The sequence below is a fragment of the Helianthus annuus genome, chromosome 5, assembly GCF_002127325.2.
Source record: "Helianthus annuus cultivar XRQ/B chromosome 5, HanXRQr2.0-SUNRISE, whole genome shotgun sequence".
Lineage (NCBI taxonomy): Eukaryota > Viridiplantae > Streptophyta > Magnoliopsida > Asterales > Asteraceae > Helianthus > Helianthus annuus.
In genome coordinates, this window is record NC_035437.2 from 98,281,236 (window position 1) to 98,305,175 (window position 23,940).

Genomic DNA, 23,940 nt, shown 5'->3' on the forward strand with positions numbered 1-23,940 from the left:
CTCTTGGATTTCGTGCCCGGTTCTATCCTAAACAACGCAAGACTCGATACAAGACGTAGTCGACAAAAGGATGCACCAACAAACTCCCCTCGGATGTTGACAGAGTCTTCGGTGTCGAGTCTTCAGTTGTCAACTTTCAGTCTTTATCAGTCTTCGATCATTCTCTGAAGTATTTGTTATTGCAAGAATCCTCATTCTCTCTCTTTATCATCAACAAACTCTTCTCCCTCGGATGTTGAATCTTTAAACTTTATCAGCATCAGCAAATCCAGAATCAATACTGGCTTTCCCTGCTTTATCAACATTGTCTTCAGACTCCCCCTCTCAATCTGCTGGGATTGTCTGGAATTCACGATTTCAAGATTCATTTCAAGATCGTTCCCAGGCTCTCTTTTTGGTTCAGTATCGTCACCTGACTCAAATTACCTTCACAATCTCTACCCAACATATAAGTTTCTTTAAAAGATTAAACCTTTAAACTTTAAGAAACTATCGTAAGAAGCATTTAATAGTAATTTTCCGTTCAGGATCTTTTCTTAGCTCTTATCATGCAAACTTAACAACTTCACATAATCTCTTCCAAACCTGTTCTTCATGTTTAGCACTTGGAATTTCAAAAATTAGCTTCTCAACACCAGTTGTCAAAAATCTTTTTGGATTTTCTGAAAGAAAATAAATGTAGAAACGGAATATTTACAGACAATATTTTTGTGCGTTCGTGCAAGAGGATCATATCAGTTTTTGAGACAAATCACTAACACCGTTAAGCTAGATTTCATTTTAAGCTCTAAACAATTCACCTAGATTGTCAGTATGTTTGTCCACCTAAATTTTCACACAAAGTTCAACTGTTTCGAGATATGCGATTAATGTCTTAATGACTTAAACTTATTCGTGTGTCCTACTACTTGAATATACTCCCGTATCCAGATCCCAATATTCAGTCTTACAGGTGAGTATACCACAAATGATATCTGTAAAGGGGTTAAATGCGAGGGCCATGAGAGCTCAGGTCGATACTTCCGTATACGCAAAGAGATGACGGCTTCGACTTTCGGTGTGTCCCCTTTAGAGGATCTTTTTATTACAACAGCAGCGACTATCAATTTTATTGTTTCATCAGCTTGCTGAGGGTGATGCTATGTTTCAAGCATTTGCGAAAAGCATTATCCGGGGACTAGGTCAGTATTTCTATACAGCAGAAGTCCCGGGATAATACCCCAGATATCACTGAGCATAAAGACCTAGTATCTCAGAATACGGGACCTTTCAAACAAGATTTCAGGGTTACCTATATATCCAAGAAGTTGTTAACCCACAGAATAAGCAAGTTTGTATTTAGGTTTATATCTCGTTACAGTTTACTAAATGTGTAAAAACCTACTGACACATCCACAGTGAAATTGTTTATCACATTTTATCTTTACATATCTTTAGCGTGTAATGATAGTCCACTGATGTACTATCATTTCCTCTTTTATGCAGCAAAAACTCATTTTTCAGTTTTATCATGTTTTTTGGCTTTTTCAAATTTTCTAATGTTTTTGGATTTTCTGAAAATTTCTTACTCCCCCTAAAATACAAAAACATCTAAAGAAAATTGAAAACAAACTGTATAGAACATGACAACTGATATCGAATCGCCTCAATTCTCCATTCGCTTGGCATAAACAATAAGAACTCCCCCTCACAACAAACTACTTTCCCATTAAGATTTCAAAACACTTAAGTTTGTTTTAATCAGAATGGTTTTTCCGGAAAATAAGTTTTGTTGATTTTACCACTTGTAAAATTTTGGGGACCAAATCATCACTTTGTTTGCCAATATTTTGAATGATAGTTAACTCAAGTTCAATTTAATGACCTTGAATAACCACTTGTAGTATCAACCTGATTCAAATTCTGAACCACTTGTATCAATCACAAACATACCACTCAAACCTGCTTTTCAACCAATTACCATCTGTTGGTTGAATTCTCAAGGTGCCGATTCCTACTCCACGCTTACAAACCTGAGAGTTCCGGCAATTCCTTCTTTCAAAACAAATTTTGTAAGTATTTTAAAGACTGATGCCGATTCATGCTCCACGATTACCAACTTGGGAGCTCCAGCAAGTCAGGTTTTTACTCTTTGAAAAATATATCCACCCAAGCCTGACCTTCCTTGGGTGTAACAACATTTTCTTCTTCATCTTTTCTTTCAACAGACTTGTGAACACGTCTTTTAGAAGCATAAAAGTCTTTGACACTTTTGGCCTTACCATTGACCATTTGCCCAAAGATACGTTTCACATTTCCATTGAAAGTCTTTTCAACATCAAATTTCTTCTTGTCAGAATAAAATTGATTTGAAATTTCTACTTTTCCAACTTTCTTCATAAAATTTTCAGCACGCAAGGTGGAAAATTTTCATTATTCATAGTTGAAACTGATCTTTCAACCTTTCTTTCAACACATGGCTCCTCTGATTTTGTGGAATCAGATTCATCACCAGAATTATTACCTGAACCTTTCACAACCCATTTTTGATTTGATATATTTTCTTTTCTTTTCAAAGCACTCTTTGAACATTCTCCCTTCTCAAAGGTTGAATTTTCAAAGCCAGTAAACTTTCGGGTTGAAAGTTCAGTTTTCTCGACAACTTTCTCTTTCAATTTACCAGAAACTTCCTGTTTTGGTTTGAATGTCTTCGGACAATTCCTAGCAACGTGACCAACAGTTTTACACTGAAAACAGGTTCTCTTTTCAATCTTTTTCTGAACATCATTCTTCTTCAACTCTTCTTGCTTCTTGGCAAGGAATTCTCGATTTGTCTGTTTTCTGAATATTTGTTCTTTCTCAGCCTCTGATGTTTTCCCCGAAACAAACACAATTTTTGGTTTATAAATTTTTTCATTTTTATAATTTTTCGGTTGAATAAAATCAAGACCTTTCTTTTCGAAATTACGATTATGGTTTGGTTTCTTTTGGAAACTGTAACCACAATTGTAACCCATTTTCTTGTTAATTCTTTGTTGTTCTCTTGAATGTATTGTTTAGGTTTTCCAATAAGATTTAAATCTTTTATTTCAGAAATATTAATCTCTGTAATTTTGAAAACCTTTTGAATCATTTCGAATCTGACACTTCTTATTTGAAAAGCTTTATCAGAATATAATTTGTCAGAATCTTTCAAAGTATATGCCACTTTGAATGATTCATCATTCAAATTAGATTTTGATAGCAAAAACTCTTTATCATAAACCCGTTTGTCCTTTTTTATTGTTGACTTTGACGTATCGGACCCAGACTTTGACTTGGATTTGGACTCAGGTTTTGACTCCTCTATGTCATCTTTATCTAACACCTGATCGACCACACTTTTTATCAACTTTGACTCATGATCAGTGTCGGATGACGTGTATGTGACATCAATATTTTCTGGCAAATTATCCAACGGTCCAGACTCCCATTGTAAGTTATTGCTTTTTCGACTCTTTCGGAATTTGGATTTCGAGGTGAATATCCATTTTCGATCGGGGGCGGACATTTGTGATAGACAACACTTGGTTTCTTACCAGAAATCTTCACTTTATCTCTATCTTCTGTCACGGATTCCTCTTCTTCCGAAACCTCCATTCCTTCAAACGTCTTCAATTCCTCCACGATCGGATAAATCCTGTCAACAACAAAAGTAGAACATGAGTAACTTTCTAATAACTTGTTGACTCTTTCAGTTTCGATTCTTTGTGTTTCCAGCTTTAGTTCCAGCTCAGCACACTTCTTTATATGAAAATTGACATTATCAAGTTGTCCTATGTAAGCTCTCTTCAGTGTATTCATTGCCACTGCTTGTTCACCATTTGAATCAGTATACTTGTTGATTTCTCTGTTCATTGTATCATAGGATTCTTTTAATCTGTTTATATTGTGCAGCAACTCATTGTTCTGCTTGATTAAAGAATCACAGTTCATGCACTTTTCAGGAACTTTGACAGGTTCTGCATCAAATTTGACTTAAAATTCAGGAACATCCTTGACTGTTCTGTTTGATCGTAAAAATTCAGCTCTTCTCTTTTTCTCGGCTTCAGCTTCAACTTTTAATCTCTCTTCCTCTTCTTCAAGCTTTCTCCGTTTTTCCTCTGTAGCTTCCATGACTTTTCTGCACTTTTCTACCCATTTCAGATCGTAGGCATTTGCAATGAAAGCTTTAACATTTGAAGTGTCTTTGGACATCTCTTTGGCCATGAGTTCTTGATCTGGGCAAAAATTGTCCCAACAGAAACCTTCAGCCAATTTTTCATCATCTTGTTCTGCCAAACACACTTTGCTGTTTGTTGGAAGATATTTATCCCAGCTAAAATTATCATATTTGCCCTGATTAACTAGACACGCTCTTTTTGAACCTTCAATAACATCTCTCCCGTGTGCAGTTTGTGCCTGATGTGATGCTTGTGGTGTGATTTGATGATAAATCGCCTTTTTGTGATAATCGTTGTTTCCGAAAGGATTCTGAGCTCTACTTGCTTCTCGATTAGTGCACTCTCTCTTGAAATGCCCCTTTTCCCTACAACGAAAACACGTAACTTTACTCTTATCAAAACCTAAAGGTGAAACATGAGCCTCACAAAAATCATCTCGGCCTGTAATTTGTTTAAACTTTTCGGCTCGTCTCAAAACACTGGCTATGCACCATTTAATATCCATAAGTTCCATTTCTTCAGCATCAATTTGATCGTAATCCTCTTTCGTGAGCATTGGATTACCGATCTTTCCGGCCACAAAACTACTATAGGATTCTAACACCATTCCCAACAAAGACATTTGATTTTTAGCAACTTCTTCAGAATAATCTTGATCACTCTCAAGATTTAATACAATATTGCATTGTAGTTTTCTTCCATTCTTTGTTGCAGAAATGTTTGGATCGAATGATGAAAATCTTGTGCTGCTTGATCCCTGAGATTTCTTTTCAGAGGAGTCTTTCACACTGAAAGCAGTTTCAATTTTTGGAGAATGATTTGTTATTCCAGTAACACCACTCTTGTAGTACAAGCTGATGTCCTGTTCTCCATCATAGTTCTTCATCCTGGCGATCTTCCTCTACTCCATCTTTTGAGCTTCCAGATGTTTGATGAAATCTCCCAGTGTCATACTTTTATAGTCTTTTCTGTTGGATCTCAGCATCATCAGAAACGTTCCCCAGATTTCATGAGGTAGCGCATCTGCAAGTTTTTCAATCAATTCATCAGTATCTTTTTTAATACCAAGTTTTGACATATTTCTCACCAAGTTACAATATCTCTCGATAATTTGCTTGGTGTTCTCGGATTTCAAACCACGAAACAGATCAAATTCTTTCTTCATGAGAGACATTTTGTTTTGTGCATATCATCACTTCCAACTAATTTTGCTTCCAATTCTGTCCAAATTGAATAAGCAGTTCCATCATGTTGAAGCAGTATCGGGATATCTTCTTTTATCGCTTGCTGAAGCAGACTCACCATCAATTTCTCATCCCTATATTTCTTTTTATCTTCAGTACTCATTTCTCTAATTGTTAACTGAGTATTATTTCTTGTGGGCCTAACATACGGCTCTTCAGTGTGTTCCCAAGCATCCAAATGATACGCCTCAACCCAGTTTCCAAACCGTTCAGACCATGCATTATAATCATCAATATCCATGAGCTTAGGTGGTTTTTGAGATGTCCCGGTTTCGTTTTCTAGTAAAGCATTCTGTGTGATTGAAATCGGACTAACAAAGGCATTATAGAATTCGTTATCCATTGTTCAAATGTCCAAAAATTCACAAATTTCCAAGCTTAGGCAAAATTAGGGTTTTGATCGAAATTCCAAAGTGACCTTAGAGCGAAATTAAGCTTGATGGTCACAAGAGCGAAATCAGGTTTGATGGTCACAAGAGCGAAATCAACAATTAGTCTTATAAGTGAAATCACCTAGTTTCTTTTGAGCGAAATCAATCCTTAAACCCTTTGAGCAAAATCAACACTTAACCTTGGAGCGAAATCAGACATAGCTTGGAGCGAAATCTGATGTAAGATGACTGTATGAGCGAAATCAAGTGTGAACTCTGAGCGAAATCAGCATGATGTCACCATTTTCACGAGTCACTATGAGCGAAATTTCAAAAATACTAAGATTTAGGTCGATTTTAACTTTGAAACTTTCAAGGGTTTATTAATGTATGATTACGAGTGCTGTGTGTGAAATTGAGCTGGTTTTACAGTGAAAAATTTTCAACAAATGATAAAGAAGGTGTAGAAAAACAGAATATGCAGCTGAAATAGCAAGAACTCTTCCTCCTGAGCTCTGATACCACTTGTAGGATCGTTTTCGGCCCTGATTGAGTCGGTCAGAAGAATTCTTATCCAAAACAAGAGGCGAAACTAATGTCTTGGTGCAATTACAGCTGGATTCACTTTAAACTATTGTTGTATTGATTACTGAAACAATTACAAGCTCTGACAACACTTCGGCAGCACTTCGTGGCTCACCGAAAGAAAACACCTTAAACTATGTCTCTGATTTCGCTCATGATACCCTTTATATAGGGTTCTGATTTCGCTCCTACATACCATGTCCATAAGAAGCGAAATCATATGGTTACCATAGGAGCGAAATTAGTTCTTTGACACATGGGCGAAATCAGGTTTATGAGATTTCGCTCCAAATGACAACATGTCATTTGGGGCGAAATCACTATCTAATACAAATCTCTTGGATTTCGTGCCCGGTTCTATCCTAAACAACGCAAGACTTGATATAAGACGTAGTCGACAGACGGATGAACCAACAAGAATTACAAGTGATAACCTAATCAATTTGATCTAAATAGCTATACAAGCAAAAGCCCCAAATCTGTTCATCCAACTAACATTTAACAAACTCTACTTCTAATGTGACACTTCTAGTCCCTAAAGAAAGGAACATTATTCACTTGCAGCTAAAACATATAAACTCTACAGAAATGACTAGTAGGTCCCCCAGCTTTCACTGTGTTGACTATGAACCAATTTTGATTTTATTTTTAACACATACTATAATATTTTATTTGTTAGATTCGGCACCCAGCAAGGACCTTAACATAACATATGATTTATAATAATGCAACCCTCATATGAAAAAAAAAAAAAAAAAAAAAAAAAAAAAAAAAAAAAAAAAACTATCAAATTATACAACTCTATTCCACATGGAAATTAAATCAACGTCACTGAAAATCATGTACATCTTGACATTATCAAAATTAAATTAGGTTATGCTTAAAGTAGTTAAAAATAAATACAGGTATTTAGTTATAAATTATTGTATCCCTTACATCGTTGTAGGTGGATCATGGATCCAACGTAGTTCAATATCAACTTCACCGGTTTCAACATTTCGTAATCGAAGAGAGAGTTGTTGAACAACCTCTTTATCTTTCCATATAATGCAACTTTCTTCTGCAAGATAGTTTGTCCTCACAGGTGGTATCCTCTTTAGAACGGTCCCATTTGGATGCCTCTCTAAACGAGGTAACTTCAGCGCATCCACAAATGATTTTATTTCAAATTCTGCATCTCCCATCGGGTCATCTTTTGATAGCATATCATGGTCATACACGGTCTGCAATCAAAACCACTATAAAAAGTTACATATTTTTGTCTAAATTATATATTAGTTACCATAAAAGTTTAGGTTTTTCATTTGTTTATATTATTTATAAGCTACTCATTTTTTTGTAACGGGGAGCCATACTATTTGTGGAGCATATTTTTATATCACAATACTTATACTTATAATCAATATTTCAATTACTGTAACTTATATATATATATATATATAGAGAGAGAGAGAAACTTAAAACTACAAAATTCCCTTAACATGCGAAGCGTACGTGACCACAAAATAACGTGTGTAATTATGAAAATAATATGCGGAATTAGGTTATACTCATGCGTGATTTCTGTTTTTACCACATGCGTGATTTCTCTGTTTTGCACATGCGTGATTTTATGTTTACCCTATGCGTGATTAGGGTTTGAATTTTATAACGTGCGTAATTTAGTCACGTATGTTTCGTTCGTTAAGGAACTATTGTACGATAACCTTCCCATATATATATATATATATATATATATATATATATATAGGGTAAGGTTTTTGCGAGAACCACCTTTATTGCGAGAACCGCGAGAACCAATGTGAACACAAACTAAAAAAACCTAAACCCCCCACCCCCCCAAGCTAAATGCTAAAAACTAAAACCCCCAAAAAACCTAAAAAAACTTAACCCCCCCCCCCCACAAGCTAAAATGCTAAAAACTAAACCCCCAAAAAACCTAAAAAATCTAAAAAAATCAAAAAAAAAATCTAAATTTTTATTAATATTTTTTATGTTAAAATCGCAACTTTTAGTAGCCAAAAAAAAATTTTAAATTTTCTTTTTTTGGCTACTAAAAGTAGCGATTTTTTTTTATAAAAAATATTAAAAAAAAATTTGTGTGTTTTTTTAGCTATTTTTAGGCATTTTTTGTTGTATTCACATTGGTTCTCACGGTTCTCGCAATAAAGGGTGGTTCCTAACGGATCTTTGTCATATATATATATATATATATATATATATATATATATATATATATATATATATATATATATATAGCAGATGGATCATGAGAAAACTAGTTTAAATGAGAAAACCAAAAAACTAACTAAAAATGCCTAAAAAATATACCAAATTTTTTTTTACAATTTTTTATAAAAAAATCGCTATTTTTTATGTATGGAAAAAATTTAAAAAAAAATTGTTGTAGTGCACATGTGCACTAATACGGATATAATGCACATGTGCAGTACAAGTTTTTTTTTTGAAAATTTTTTTATATATAAAAAATGGCGATTCTTTTATAAAAATTAGTAAAAAAATAAAATTTTGGTATGTTTTTTAGCTTTTTTTAGGCTTTTTCCAGGCTTTTTTTAGTTAGTTTTCTAGTTTTCTCATTTAGATATAGTGTTTTCATGATCCTCTTCCTATATATATATATATTTCGGGAAAACGTCTAAAAGTGTGAAAACGGTGAGAACGATTTTGGTGTTGACATGTGGCGTTGATGCTAGCTTACACTAAGGGTAATATTGTCACAAAGCTCATGCACATGCCACTCACATGCATATTCCACCATCTTTTTTAAACTCCCGTAACTTTTCTATACGTGATTATATAAAAAAAATACACCACAAAATTGAGTGTTTTATTATCTTTCTAACGAGTATACTATTGCAATAGTTTTGAAATTAAAAAAATAACATGAACTAGGTGTTCAAATAAAAACGCCATAAAAACACGAAGTTCAAAAAACTCTATGAAAAATACCTAGTTGAAAACGCTATAAAACACCTGGTTTAAAAAAACACCATAAAAACTCAGTTGAAAGAAAATGCCATAAAAACACCTAGTTCAGAAAAACGCTATGAAAATACTCAGTTGAAAACGACATAAAACACCTAGTTCAGAAAAATACACCATGAAAAACTCAGTAAAAAACGTCATAAAAACACTTAGTTCAGAAAACGCCATAAAAACTGGTTGAAAAACGCCATAAAAACACCCACTTTAGAAAAACGCCATAAAAACCTAGTTGAAAACGCCGTAAAAAACAAAGTTTAAAACGCCATAATAAAACCCACCCTTCGTTTTTTTCGAAAAAAATATACTAATAGTATACCCACTGGAAAGATAAAAAAACGTTGAACTTTATGGTGTGATTTTTTTGAAAAAATAATCGCGTATAAAAAGGTTATTGGCGTTTAAATATGTCGGGGGGGGGGGATGACGACATGTGATTAGCATTTGCACCCTTGTTTGGATCTTCCTATTTTACCCCTCTGGGTAGTTCCAAGGCCCCTAGTATTAACAAAAATGCCATCGCATCAATCTCAGCCACAAACCACTAAGATCTTGTGGCTGAGAATCGTTGTCACCGTTTTCACACTTTAAGGCGTTTTCTCCCGATCCTGTTCCTGTATATAATAGATATTAGAGAGAGAATGTGGAGATGTTGAAAACTTAAGGGATGCAGTCAATGTCAATTAAGCATAGATGTACTAAGGCATTGATGCACACGTTTGACCCAATTGCATCTTCATGGGCTAATTGACCTGTTACGTGTAGAATCATAAAGTAATAGGAGTTCTCTCCATACAGTTTTTCACTTTGAATCCGAATGGCAAAAACCTTTTCATTAGTAATCCATGTGCAAGATGTTGATTGGATCTCTATATCTATGAATCTCCCAAAAAAGAAGCTTGGGTTTTGACATCTAAGATTCTCATAACGATGTTTTCAGTTTCAATTATGAAATCACTATGCTTAGCTCAAATCTGTATTCAGCTAATTGACTTTGAAATCTTGAAATCTCTCCCATAAAGTTACTTCTCCATCTCACTTTCAACCTACATTTCATTTTCAATTTCTCTAGCTGGCTAAGTCTTGATTGGTTTTTGAATTTTTGGAATCTTAGAACCCTAGATGATTTCAATTTGTTTCAGAGAGATTTGTTGCTGAGAGATCAAGACCACAATAAGAGCTTAGTTCAAGTTACACTGTGAGGTATAGTTTTGTTTTGTTTTGTTTTCTTTCTGAATTCATATAAGGTTAAACCTTGATTATTGGTTTTTGAATTTGTGGAATCTTAGAATCCTAAATGATTTCATTTTGTTTCAGGGAGATTTTTTGCTGAAAGATCAAGACCACAATAGGAGTTTAGTTCAGGTTACACCGTGAGGTATAGTTTTGATTTCTTTTTGAATTCATGTATGATGCTTTCTAATTCGTGCTATAATTTCTGCATATATTAAATCCTGTTTGTATGTTTTCATTTCCAAAATCTGTACTCAATATATTGTTCTTTGTAGACCCGGCTTATGGGCCGACCAAGCTAGGTAGGTGCCCAAGGCCCAAAGATGTTAGGGGCCCGACAGATATTTATAACTTTATTATGTTATGTATATAAAACAAGTCCAAACGCTGAACATTATGTCCTAAAGCTGAAGTAAAAGGTCAAAATTCCAATTGCAGTTTATCCCTTGTACGTGTGGGGCCTGTGTGCTAAAAAAACCTTCCAAACTGTCGTGCAATCGTAGTTCGTATTACTGAAGTTTCGGTGTTTTTTTGACGTTTTTCATCATCATTATCCGATCATCTATATTCTAAAACGTAGTTAAAGAATATTCAAGATTTCATCCTTGAGGTATGTAATTTTCAATTGTAAAATCGATTAATAGAATGTATTTTTCATTTTTATTTTTAGATTTATATAATTAGTCAATTACATGAAACCTTGAATCTTTGTTGTTTAGATTTATTGATTTAGAACTAGATGAAACTGTGAATCTTTAATGTTTGAAATTAAATGATTGAATCTTTTGAGACTTTAATGTATAATTGTTTATTGAGTAAACTGCTATTTTGGTCCCTGTGGTTTGGCCAGTTTTGCCACTTTAGTCCAAATCTCAAACTTATTACATCTGGGTCCCCGTGGTTTGCATTTTGTTGCCATTTTAGTCCAAATCTCAAAATGTCTGAATTTTTACTGATTTAATGACCTTTTTTGTCCTTTTCTAAAGGGGTAGTTTGGGCATTAAATTTTCATTAATGTATTTCAATAATTGAAAAAACACATAATATTAAAAAACCCCTTATTATATTACCAGACAATAAAGCATCCCTTCTTTACCACCGTTCACCATATAAAGCTTCCCTTTGCATCCAACTGCATCAATGGCTTCTCTACTAAAATTCACATCTATCCAAGATCCCATCTTTTTCCAAACCCCATTTGCATCTTGGCCTTTTTTATCAAAACGATTCGGTTCCCGGAACACCCATTTGTCAACGGACCGAGCAACGGTCTGGGTGAAGTGTGAGCCTATCCCACTCGCGACAACCACGGCGGCGCGTGAGGCTCCCGTGGCGACCAAAATGCCTCCATTTTAGTCCAAACCATGCAACTCATCAGATCTGTAAATAGGGGGTGGTTGACGATGACTGATTATGATGATGATGACTGATGATGATGATGGACGGTGATTATGATGATGATATAAGGGGGTGGTTGACGACGGCAGTGGAGGTGGTTATGGTGTGGCTCGGGTTTGAGATGGGGGCGGTGGTGGCAGATGGGGGCGGTGGTGGCAGATGGGGGCGGTAGTGGTGGTGCTATAGAGAGAAGGGGGTAAACGAGGAAGGAGTTGATCTGGGTTATGATGGCGGTGGTGAGCTTTGTTCAGAAATCGAATCCGATTTTGTTCAGAAATTAGATGTGAGCTTTGGAGAGATTAATGAGAAGGAGAATGGTAATTCATCTTGTATTTTTTGTCTATTTGTTTTTGTTCAGAAATCGTTTGTTGATTTTGTTCAGAAATTGAATCGGATTCAATTTACATTAGGTGTTGAATCCTTTTAGTTTCTGTGATTTTGAAGCACTTATGTAGTGAATCTATCAGTTGTTTGTTTGTTCTAGAGAGAGAAGAAACGTGGTGGCTGGCGATTCTTAAACAGGTTGACGGTTAGGGTTTGGAGGTGGATGATGCGGCGGTGGGTGAATGGGTGGTGATGGTGGAAACAGGTGGTTGTGGAAGGAGGTTATGGTGGTGGTGGTGCTAGAGAGAGGAGAGAGAGAGGGAGGAGGTGGCAGTGGTGGTGCTATAGAGAGAGAGAAGAGAGAGAGAGCTGTTTATTTTTGGGATGATGATGATCAGTTTATAATAAAACATAAATGACCAAAATACCCCTGCACTAAAGGACAAAATAAGCAGCTTTTAACAGTCAAAATAGGGGTTTTTTGAGATTTGAACTAAAATGGCAACAAAATGCAAACCACAGGGACTCAGATGTAATAAGTTTGAGATTTGGAGTAAAGTGGCAAAACTGGCCAAACCACAGGGACCAAAATGGCAGTTTACTCTTGTTTATTTTTTAGGTTTAGAGTTAGATGAAAATGACTAGTTTTAAACTTTGATTTTCTTTTCTTTCTTTCTTTTTTTTTTATCTAGAAATTATGCCACCCATTCCTAAATACAAACACCTATCCGGTAGTCAAAAACGTAAAAAGAAGAAGCCACAGGAAGAAAAAGCAAAGGACGAGAAAGCGCGTATACTCACTTTTTTCTCAAAACTACCACAAAGTTCTAGTACTAATGTTGATGAAGATAATGTAGATGTTCACGTGGGTGAAGATAATGCGGGTGTTAACGTGGATGAAGCTAATTTGGGTAAATATGATGTTAATGTTAGCGTGGATGAAGCTAATGCGGGTGAAGATGGTGTTAATGTTAATGTAGATGAAGCTAATGTGGGTGAAAATGATGCTAGTGTTAGTCCTAGTATTGATATTTTTTACCCTAGAAATTGGGATAGGCTTAATCCTAACTTGATAAATGAATTGGTTATGAAAGGTCCGAAAAGAGATTTGACTATTGATAAGGGTCCCTGGATATTGTTGGAAGACGATTTTCTAAATTCATATATAATAGAATTCTATCAATCATGGAGACGTATGATAGACAATGGCTTGTGTATTCGAAAGAGCTTGACAAAGTCTTTTGTTTTTGTTGTAAACTTTTTAGACAAGGGTATAAGAAAGGTGGGTTGGATAATGAAGGTTATTCGGATTGGATACATGCTTCATAGGTTCTTAAAGACCATGAAGTTAGCTTTGAACATCTCAAGCATATGCATCAATGGTTTGAATTGCGTCAAAGGTTGGAGAGCAATGAAACAATTGACAAAGAAGCATATGAGCATTTCAAAAAAAGAAAAATAATATTGGAAAGAAGTGATTTTTAGGATTATTGCTCTTATGAAATTTCTTGCTAAATTTGGCTTAGCTTTTCGTGGGTCAAATGAGAAGTTGTATCAAAAGAGCAATGGAAACTTTTTGGGATTGGTTGAGACGTTGGAAGAGTTTGATCTGATTATAAAAGAACACATGCGACGTATTTTGAATGATGAACTCCATATACACTATCTTGGGCACAATATCCAAAACGAGTTGATACAATTATTAGCTGATCAAGTTAAAACAGAAATCATCATAAGGATAAAACAAGCAAAGTAGTACTCCATCATACTCGATTGCACGCCTGATATAAGTCACCAAGAGCAAATGTCCATAATTGTGAGGTATGTGAATTTAAACTCTAATTATATGACAGTTGAGGAATCATTCTTAGGTTTTTTGGTTGTTGATGATACCACCGGTAAGGGACTTTTTGATGTTATATCTAAGGAATTGGAGTCTTTAGGTTTTGATATTGTTGATATGCATGGTCCAGGCTATAATAATGGGCGAACACGAAAGGAAAACATAGTGGAGTTCAAAGTAGATTTCTAGAAAAAAAAAACCCTAGAGCTTTGTACAGTGCTTGTGGTTGTCATAGTCTCCATCTTGTGTTGTGTGACATGGCAAACACGATTACTAAGTCTAGGGTATATTTCAGAACAGTACAACGGATATATACTATCTTTGCCAATTCTATTAATAGGTGGCAAATTTTGAAAAACAATGTTAAAGAATTGACTCTTAAATCATTGTCTGTCACTCGTTAAGAAAGTCGTGTAGATAGTATTAATGTGACAACCCTCACTAAACCAGGTATCCGTACGATTTAATTAATAATTAATTGCTGCTTAATTACTGTGCTTAACTGAAATTGCTGACGAACTGCTACTTGATTTCTAGTACTTGTATATTCCTGCATCATACTTTAATTACCGTCACTACATTATTTACACGTTGAACCTTAGTGACAAACATGATACGCTAAAGCACAGTAGCATTAGAATGGATAACCTATTGAACATGCTGATAAAGCCAGCATCAGGCAGACACTGCCTCTAAGGGCCTGTATGAGCCAGAAATATTTACTACACCCATAGTGAGTGTAGGGATACAAGGGTTGTAGAACTGCGTCTCTAGGAATAAGATATAATGACTGGATGTGCCTAAAACGTACTCTAAGCACAAGCCACAGCACTTTTATTAACATACTAGCTTCTGGCTAACTAATAAAGTGCCAAAACATAAGGAAAATATTCCTGACACTTTGTAGAATAAGTTGTGTCACTAAAAGTATTATTTACGACACTTAAAAGCTTACTTAAGCACTTTAACGGATTACTATCCAACCGAACAACCGGACTATACCCGGAACATAAAAATATTGACAATAATACTATTGGTCTTTTTCTGAGCCAGTTAGGGTCCCTGAATACCCTAACACCCGCGTTAAAGCACAACATGTGACTAACCGAGTTAACCCCTAATCTAACCTAGTTAAATAAACTAAACACCAACCAACTTGTTGGAATCGAACTAGACCCCCCCCCCCCATGACCGATTTCGGTCCCAGTGTAACTAAGCTTGTACCAAGTTTGATTATTTTAAACACATATGTTGGATATCTAGGTGACATTAAACCCAATGGATTAAGGACTTGATAATGCCTATAAGTATCATCATCTACACAAGAGTTCTTACACTCCACATTCACCAACACACCTCTCCCTCTCTTGTTCCCAACTCTCGGCCGAACCCCCTCCCCCTTCTACATCCATTTTCGGCTTTTGATCCATACATTCCAAGCACATACAAGTCTTTCGGGTCACGCATAAGGAGTCTTGGAGCTAACGGAAGGCGAAGGACCTCGTTATCTTGCTTTTATCCACCACATTTTCGCATAGATTCTTCCCTAGCCCCGAGCTAGAGGTATAACACTTAAAACTCATACTCGAATCATTCTAAGGTGGTTAATAAGATTTGTAACGGTTAAAACTCGGAAACTTGCATTTTGAATCTTTAAAGTCTACTAAAATATGAATATTGTTGGATAAAAGCTTAATACTTGTGTAAAAGTTGTAGTATTTGAAAGTTGTGAATATTGAGGCCCGATCTACGTTGTGGTAGCTCGGATCATCGTTTAACCCGACTTTGTTAAGATCATAGATCTTGACATAAGCTTGTTTCTATCGGTACAAGGGTTAAAAGGTGAAACTCTACCACACGAGAAACATGAACTTGTGTAAAAGTATTTTTACTTGTAAAATAGTGTTTAAAACTAGCGGATCTACGTATCTGCAAGTGGTATTTTCAAAGGACCAAGTGTCGAGAAAATCATGTTTTCTAAAAGACGGATAACACACTAACAAGTGTGATTTTTACAAACCACAAGTGTATAAACACTTGTGAAATGAAAGATCCGACAAAATAAAAATCTTTGTGAAAGATGACGGGAAGTTGTAAAGATGGATTTATTCTAAAAACGAGGTTTTTACAAGATTGAGTTACTTTATACAAAGATCCACAAAATATAACGGGATCTACACTATAGTTTTCGGAAAAACCATAAGTTCATGTGATTATGCGATTTACATGCTTGTCGACTAGTTTGATGTGTCGGGAAATTATTTGATTGAATAAAGAAGTGGTTGAAATGATTTTGTAAAAGAAAATGATACGCTTGAAAGCGTGGCCACCTCCAGTTACAGAGGAAACTCTGGCGAAATTTTTCTAAAACCTAACACTTAGAATTATTTACAAGTGTTAGAATTATTTTTGATATGTTTTCAAAATATATTTCGCCATGACTTTATTTACAAATATTCGGAGGTGGGATTTTCACAAAATTAAACGTGATAAATATATATTTGGTAAATATAATTTTTCACAACACTGTTTATGATTATTTTGTGAAAATACACAAATATTATTTTTAGAGTAAAAATAATATTTACAAACGTTGACGAATCCAAAATAATACAAACGCTTTCATGATAAACATATAAGTTACAACGGTAATTATTATTACCACACGATTACTAAAACGTAACTTACGCATTATACGGAAATGACTATGAACGTATATTTTATTAACATATTATTTTTTGGGGAAAGATTATGTGAAATGGAAATATAATATTTTTGAGAAAAATATTTATATTTGGAATGAAGATATATTAAGTGAGACTTAATATTATAAATTGAACGCACATGTATTAAATCCCCCATCTTTGGGAAGGAGATTAACTACCAAGTACATGCAAAATATAAACACGAAATAGTTGTCTAACTATTTCCCAAAAACCTAAACTATAAAGCTAAGGCACGGCCATCCGTCTAATAGAATTAGTACATGTAGGTCGTCGCACAGCTGACATTCGGAGTACTTGGTAGAGACGCACTGACTGTGAGTTCATGTCCCCCTTTTCTCTTAACTGTTTTCAGTTTTCTAAACTGCGGGGGTGAAATACATGTTACAATGTTTATGATTACTTTATACATGGTATGGTTAGCGTAAGGAGGGTTACTTTTTAGATCATGTGAATGGGTAGGCGGAAACTTGAGGTCATTAATCCTCAGGGTAGGACCGAGGGGCAGGAGCGATAGATCTATTTGGGTGTAGCGAGCCCAGTCCCAGGCCCAGCATAACGGACCTCGGGATGACTTTGTACCCGACGCATAAATCTGCTAGGTTTGAGCCTTCCTACTTGCATTTCACACATATCAATGGCCTTGCAAACCATTGGTGATCTCTTTTTCCTTATTTGCTACATACCAAGATTTTTGATAAATACAAAGGTTTATTTACTCACTTACACATGAACTCGCTCAACATTATTGTTGATTTTTCAACTTACATGTATTTCAGGGAATTAAAAGATCTGGCACGGTATGGCACGTTTTCCCGCTGCACTAGTTTCCAAGGTCATCCGGGGTTTAGGGAATGTGACTCTTTCCTGGACAAGTCACAGTCCTTAAACTGTGTGTATGTTATGTTTAAGTTGTTTTGGTTGGGAAACAATGTTATGGGTATTAGAGTGTTGTTCCGTTTAAACAATGATACTATGTTTGGTTTTAAAATTTAATGGATGATCCTTGCATGTTTTAATTCATATAGCTTTGTTATGATTAAGCTATGGTATTAAGAAGTCACACCAAATTAACCACGCTTCCGCAAAGCCAGGGTGTGACAATTAAGCCAATTAGAATTAAACTTGTAGAAAACTTGTAGAAGTAAGAAAAACTTTGAACTAAGTTAGTGACTTGGATAAAGATCCTAAAATTCAAAGCGAAGCTAAATCACTTGAAAAGCATGAGTTTGTGACTATGAATTTTTGGTACAAATTGTCATTTGGTATGAAATATTATCAAATGTGAATGTGGTGAGCAAAAAGTTGAAATCAAAGGATGTGATTCTTGATGTTTCTATTGATGAAGTGGACAAATTGATTAAATACTTCAAAAATTATATAGAAGTGGGGTTTTCTAAGGCGATGGATGAAGCAATAGAAATTGCCAATGAATTAGGTATTAATGTGAAATTCCCTAAAAAAATGTGTGATACGTAGGAAAAAACGGTTTGATGAGAATTCAAGTGTATAAGAAGTTATATTTTCACTCGATGATGATTTTAAAGTCAACTACTTTCTATGTATTGTTGATCAAGCTATAAGTTCTCCTGAAACAAGATTCGATCAATACCAAAAATTCAAAAAAAAAAATATTTGGGTTTTGGTTTCCTAAAAAGTTGAATCACTTGATGAAAAAGATCTTAAGGCTCGTTGTTATCGTCTTCAAGATGCATTAACAAATAAAGAAGAATTGGACGTTGATGCTAAAGAACTTCATTTGGAGTTGAAGTTGATTAGGACCTTCTTACCGAGTTATATTGTTAGCCGTATTGATGCTTTAAATGATATCATGCGGCTCGGTCATTGTCCTAATGCTATAAATGCGTATCATGTGCTTTTGACATTTCCGGTAACAATTGCATCAGCAGAGAGAAGCTTTTCTGAATTGAAGTTGTTGAAGTCTTATTTGCGATTGTCAGTGTCTCAAGAAAGACTTAATGGATTGGCGATGATATCTCTTGAAAACAAAATATTAGAAGGTATGGAATATAAAGACTTGATCGAGAGCTCTGCTTCCAAAAACGCTAGAAGAGCCTCACGATTTGCTTAAGTAAGTTAGTTTGATCATCTAGCTACACTAGTATTATTTTGTTTATTTTATAACAAGCAATTACCGTTGTATCGTGGTTTTTGGAGCTTCTAAAAACACTAGGAGAGCCTCACGATTTGCTTAAGTAAGTTAGTTTGATCATCTAGCTACACTAGTATTATTTTGTTTATTTTATAACAAGCAATTATCGTTGTATCGTAGTTTTTGGATACATAAATAAAATGATAAGTTTATATTATATAAAGGGAGCCCAACTTTTTTGTCTCGCACAAGGTCCAAAAGTATTTTATTATTCTCGGGGACGGCTCTGATACTAAGTGTAAACTTTTAGATAGGTATTGTCCAAAATTTATAAGAGAAGTAGTTTGCAGGTTTTGTTATATACATTACACTTGTATATATCTCTCTTCATTGTTTGTAGTGTGTGTTCGTGTTGTTTATTTTTGTGCTAAGGTTATTACTTTCCTTACACAGATTTTGTCTTAAAATCGATTCGTAGTTTAGAAAGTCGTACTTTCCTTACATTCTATTGCACTACAGTCGCATAAGTTATATAAAAGCACCGAGTAAAGATCTCGTTACATTTATGGGGTTTGTCCATAACTCGTCAAGTCCAAAACTGAAATGTCCAACTCTTGAATCATTGTCGTTCCTTGCACTAACTATATTAGATATTTCTACCAAGAAGAATAGCATTTTAGTCATTTTGCTTTAGAGACTAGTTATGTATTAAACTATTTTGAAACGTAGAGGGCTGGTTTATGCAATTTACTTAAAATATAATATTATAAGTTGAGAACCATTCTTCAAATCATTCATATTAAAGCCACTATTTATATGATATAGAAAAAAAAAGAGAAAAAAAGCACTATCACATTGAAATGGAAATACAATTGAGAAAATATAAAGAAACTAAAGTACACCTCTATATTTAGAGGTTTATATTCATCTATCTATATTTTTATTGTGTGTATAAGAAAAAGAAAAAATGATAAAATAAGTGTTTGTGACTAAGAAATAGATAGAGACAAAGAATTGGATGTGTGATTTTTTTTTAAAAAAATTAATGAAATTTAGAGAAAAGTTTGTTCTTATATAGATGGGGATAAAGGCTTCAACGTGAATGCACTCCAACTCCCAGTGGCGGATCTAGAAAAGACGTCAAAGAACAACGTTTCAAAATTTTCTTTTCTATATGGGCAGCGAAATCGAAAAAACCTCAAATTTTCCCAAAATTTACACCACCTCTGGAGTGTCAAGGGGTAGTATAAAGCTACATCCGCCCCAGCCAACTCCTATTAATTTACACATCTTTAAATCCCAGATTTCTAAAACGTACAACAATGGTTCTTTTGTTATGAACACCAATTCGGCCATGGCACTAAAAAACGACTAACGCCATGTTCCCAAGTTTACTAATCTAAAGAAGTGAAAGGAAGTGGAAAATATTAGTGTTTTAGAGTTTTTTTTAATGGGATGAAGTTAAAGAAGTGGAAGGAAGATCTTCGATCATAACATTCCTTTCAAAACAGAAGGTAGTGGAAGGAAGACAAATATAAGGTTTTACTATTTACCATTATACCCTCTCATTTAACCTATTATACAACTCGACAAGAGTATATTCATAAAGTTATGCATTGATTTTCTCTTCTTTTCAACTCATGAACACATAAAATCTTTAATTTCTTTTGCTTTTCTTTGAACTCGGGAATACAAAATGAAATTATAAATGCTTAAAGTGTTAACATTTTAGTTACATATGCTTATGTTATGTACACAACACCCGTTATATTAATTTGTTCATATATTATTATAACGTTTTATTTTTTCCTACAAATTTGTTAGGTTTTATGTAGGTAACATTTTCTTAGAAAGAACTTGCACATGTTTTGGTTTGTATAAATAAATGAAATATGTTCGTATTTTATTTCAAGATATATGAATAAACATTGCAATTTAAAAATTTTCTTATATTTTACAAATTTTTATGATTGAAAAAAGTAATTATTCATATATTCTTCGCCTCTTCTCGTATTAATTACTCATATGTGTGTGTTTGTGTGTGAGTCCGTATGTGAAGGGTGAAAATCAAATGGAAAAATTGACACGATTGTGATATTGATACTAACTTGACACAATCTCAATCCATACACACATGTCAAGTACTTACTAGTTTAATTGGGAGATTAGCATCCTCTACGGAAAGAGTCAAGTCTTCATCCCACACAGGGTTGACATCCTTGTTGACAACTCGTGTCTTTTGTTTCTGCAGCAAGTAATTGACATTAGGTTAATCAAGGAGAGGATTTATATGCGTGAATTATGTTAATAAGGGTAAAACAATATGAACGTAGCATACTCATAGCGAGAGAAAAATTGTCTTATTGCATGAAATGTGAGAAAGTGTAGATTTCAATAGCTATTCTAATCTACCATTCGATGTACTTAAAAAACTTTTAGTTTGTTTCCAACAATGTAGTTTTACACCTACAAATGTTAATTTTGATCTAATAAAACATATACTGCATCTTATATCTGTGGGTGAACCCTTGTGACACTACACGAAAATAAATAGTTTTTGATTGTTATATTTAACATGTTTGCCGTGTTTAGGTTAATTAATTTGTTGTTTAACCTATTAGTTATAACCCACCAACACGATTAACACATTTGTTACTTGATGCTACTTGTTAAACCGTCGACCTAGTTGCCACATTTAGATAAATGAGAGCTGAGTGGAAAGATTTTAGCTATGACCACTCGTTATGCACTAATGTACTCATTAGGGGTGTTCAATTCAGAGGTTGAACACAATACATGAGGGGACAAGACTAGAAACCTAACTAAAATGATGGATTTATTGAATCCAAGACCAGACTGTAGGGGCGTTAGTCAATCTTGGGTTGATCCACTAGTCCAAAAAGAACAGTTTTCGGACCCAAACGTTGTGATGGAAAGGTTTTCAAGTCTTTTTAACCATCAAGGACTTCAACAAGTATCATTACCATATACATATGTTTATGACTAATTTAGTTATAACCTGTTCTCAAATAAATGAATATTCAGATGGCGATAAAAATGCAAATTTGTTTTTAAGATGAGAAAATGGTCATAATGTGTTGTTTTTTGCATACAATGATTGAAAAACATGAAACAATCTTAAAATTAGAAGCAGATTACCTGATCACCCATCTTGATGACAACGTAAGGATCACTGTCTGTAATATCACGAACCGCAAGACTAAGGCCTCTCTTGATTTTAACTTTCAAATGACCCAACAAATTGTCACCTCCTCCTCCTCCTTTTCCGCTACCGCAACGGCCACCACTACAACAACGTGCTTTTGGTGATGCCATGTCTATCTTCCAAAACAGCTCTTGGTTTCAGACTTCCTGTTAATGAATGAAATTTGTTGGTGTGGAGAAATGCATGGCTTGAAATTCTCCATCTCCATTAAAAACTCTTAGCAAAAGACTTTTTAATTTTGATTATATTTTTAGATACTTTATAAAAAACATACATAGTTACGAAAAACTTCATTTTCGTAATCATCATGTTAAATAAAGGAATTCGTTTTTATGTATATAACAAAAACACAAATTAAGTTAACCGGCGAGAAGAATAAAAAAAGCACAATTTAAGATTCACGAAATTAATTCGATTTTTAGTTAATCAAATGTTTAACCATTTTTAGAACCGGATCGAACAACGAACATGTCGTCTTATGGGTCCATTGGTTGGGTGCTTCAACCGGTTTAATTGGGTTTAAGAACTAGATGTTGTTATAAATGACACACAGTTGCAAAACTCACTAGGTGCTCCCTGGTCGGTCAACTGGGAAGTTGCGTGTATGTCACACCCTGACTTTTGCGGAAGCATATGATGTGTGACTGGTTTAATATCATTGCATTCAATCATAATAAACAACTATATGATCAAAACGATGTTCATCCATTCATAAAATTTGAGTATTACAAACACTTGTCATTTAAGTTTTAAAACACAACCTTCGACTAGGTTATAGACCAACAAAAGTGGATGATATCTAAACTTGAAGTCTATTTCTAGATATGACACCCGCACCCATGATCCATCCTGTCACCTGAAATACATGTAATTTTGGAAAAACATCAACAAAAGTTGAGCGAGTTCATGCGTTTTGTGTGAGTACTGTATTCTTGTAAATCTTTAAGAGACTCCTTTGTAAACAGGTATGAAAAGCATGTATGAACATGAATGTTTTACAAGGATTTTAAGGCATGTGAGGACATAGGGAGCACTCGTAATGAGTGGACTTATACACTTGTCGATTTTCCTCGACTGTGTCGATTAACCTCGACTGTGTCAATTTCCCTTGACTATGTCGATTACCCTCGACTGTGTCGATTACCCTTGACTGTGTCGATTACCCTCGACTGTGTCGATTACCCTCGACTGTGTCGATTAACCTCGACTGTGTCGATTAACCTCGACTGGGACTCCGAAGCACTACTTGGTACTAGTTGTGACCATGAGTGGGGTTCGGCCGTACCCGTTAGATCTAACCCTCGTCCCTAATTAAGTATTAATGGCATTTCAATATCTTGTCTATGCTCACATGATCTAGTATTTCATAGGCCTTTCATAGGCATTTCATAGGCATTTCATACCGTTTAAGCATTCGTAACATGTATTTCACCCCCAAGAGTTATAAAACCAAAAACAGTTAAGAAAAGGGGGAGCATGAACCACTGTTTTGCGTCTTCAGTACTCGTAACTCAAATTTCGTTAGCAAACACGTCTACCTACAATGTGCTAGGGTCTATTAGACGAGCGGTTCGTGCCTTGCCTTATTATTCATGTTTTGAGTTACGTTTCCTTTATGTCTTTAACATTATCCAAAGTCATAATACTTTTCAAGTATTTATTTTCGTATTTCCTTCCCAAGGTTGGGAGCATTTCA

General features: G+C 34.7%; 1 protein-coding gene across 1 annotated transcript; it reads right to left on the bottom strand.

Moving 5' to 3' along the window:
- Positions 1–191: 191 nt before the first annotated feature.
- LOC110938951 (protein C2-DOMAIN ABA-RELATED 4) lies at positions 192–22,354 on the bottom strand. Its single transcript, XM_022180907.2, has 5 exons — positions 22,178–22,354; positions 21,168–21,263; positions 7,318–7,604; positions 3,558–3,658; positions 192–412 (listed from the first exon to the last, which is right to left on the bottom strand). The coding sequence occupies exons 1-5, from the start codon at positions 22,352–22,354 to the stop codon at positions 192–194; spliced, it is 882 nt and encodes a 293-aa protein (XP_022036599.2).
- Positions 22,355–23,940: the final 1,586 nt, after the last annotated feature.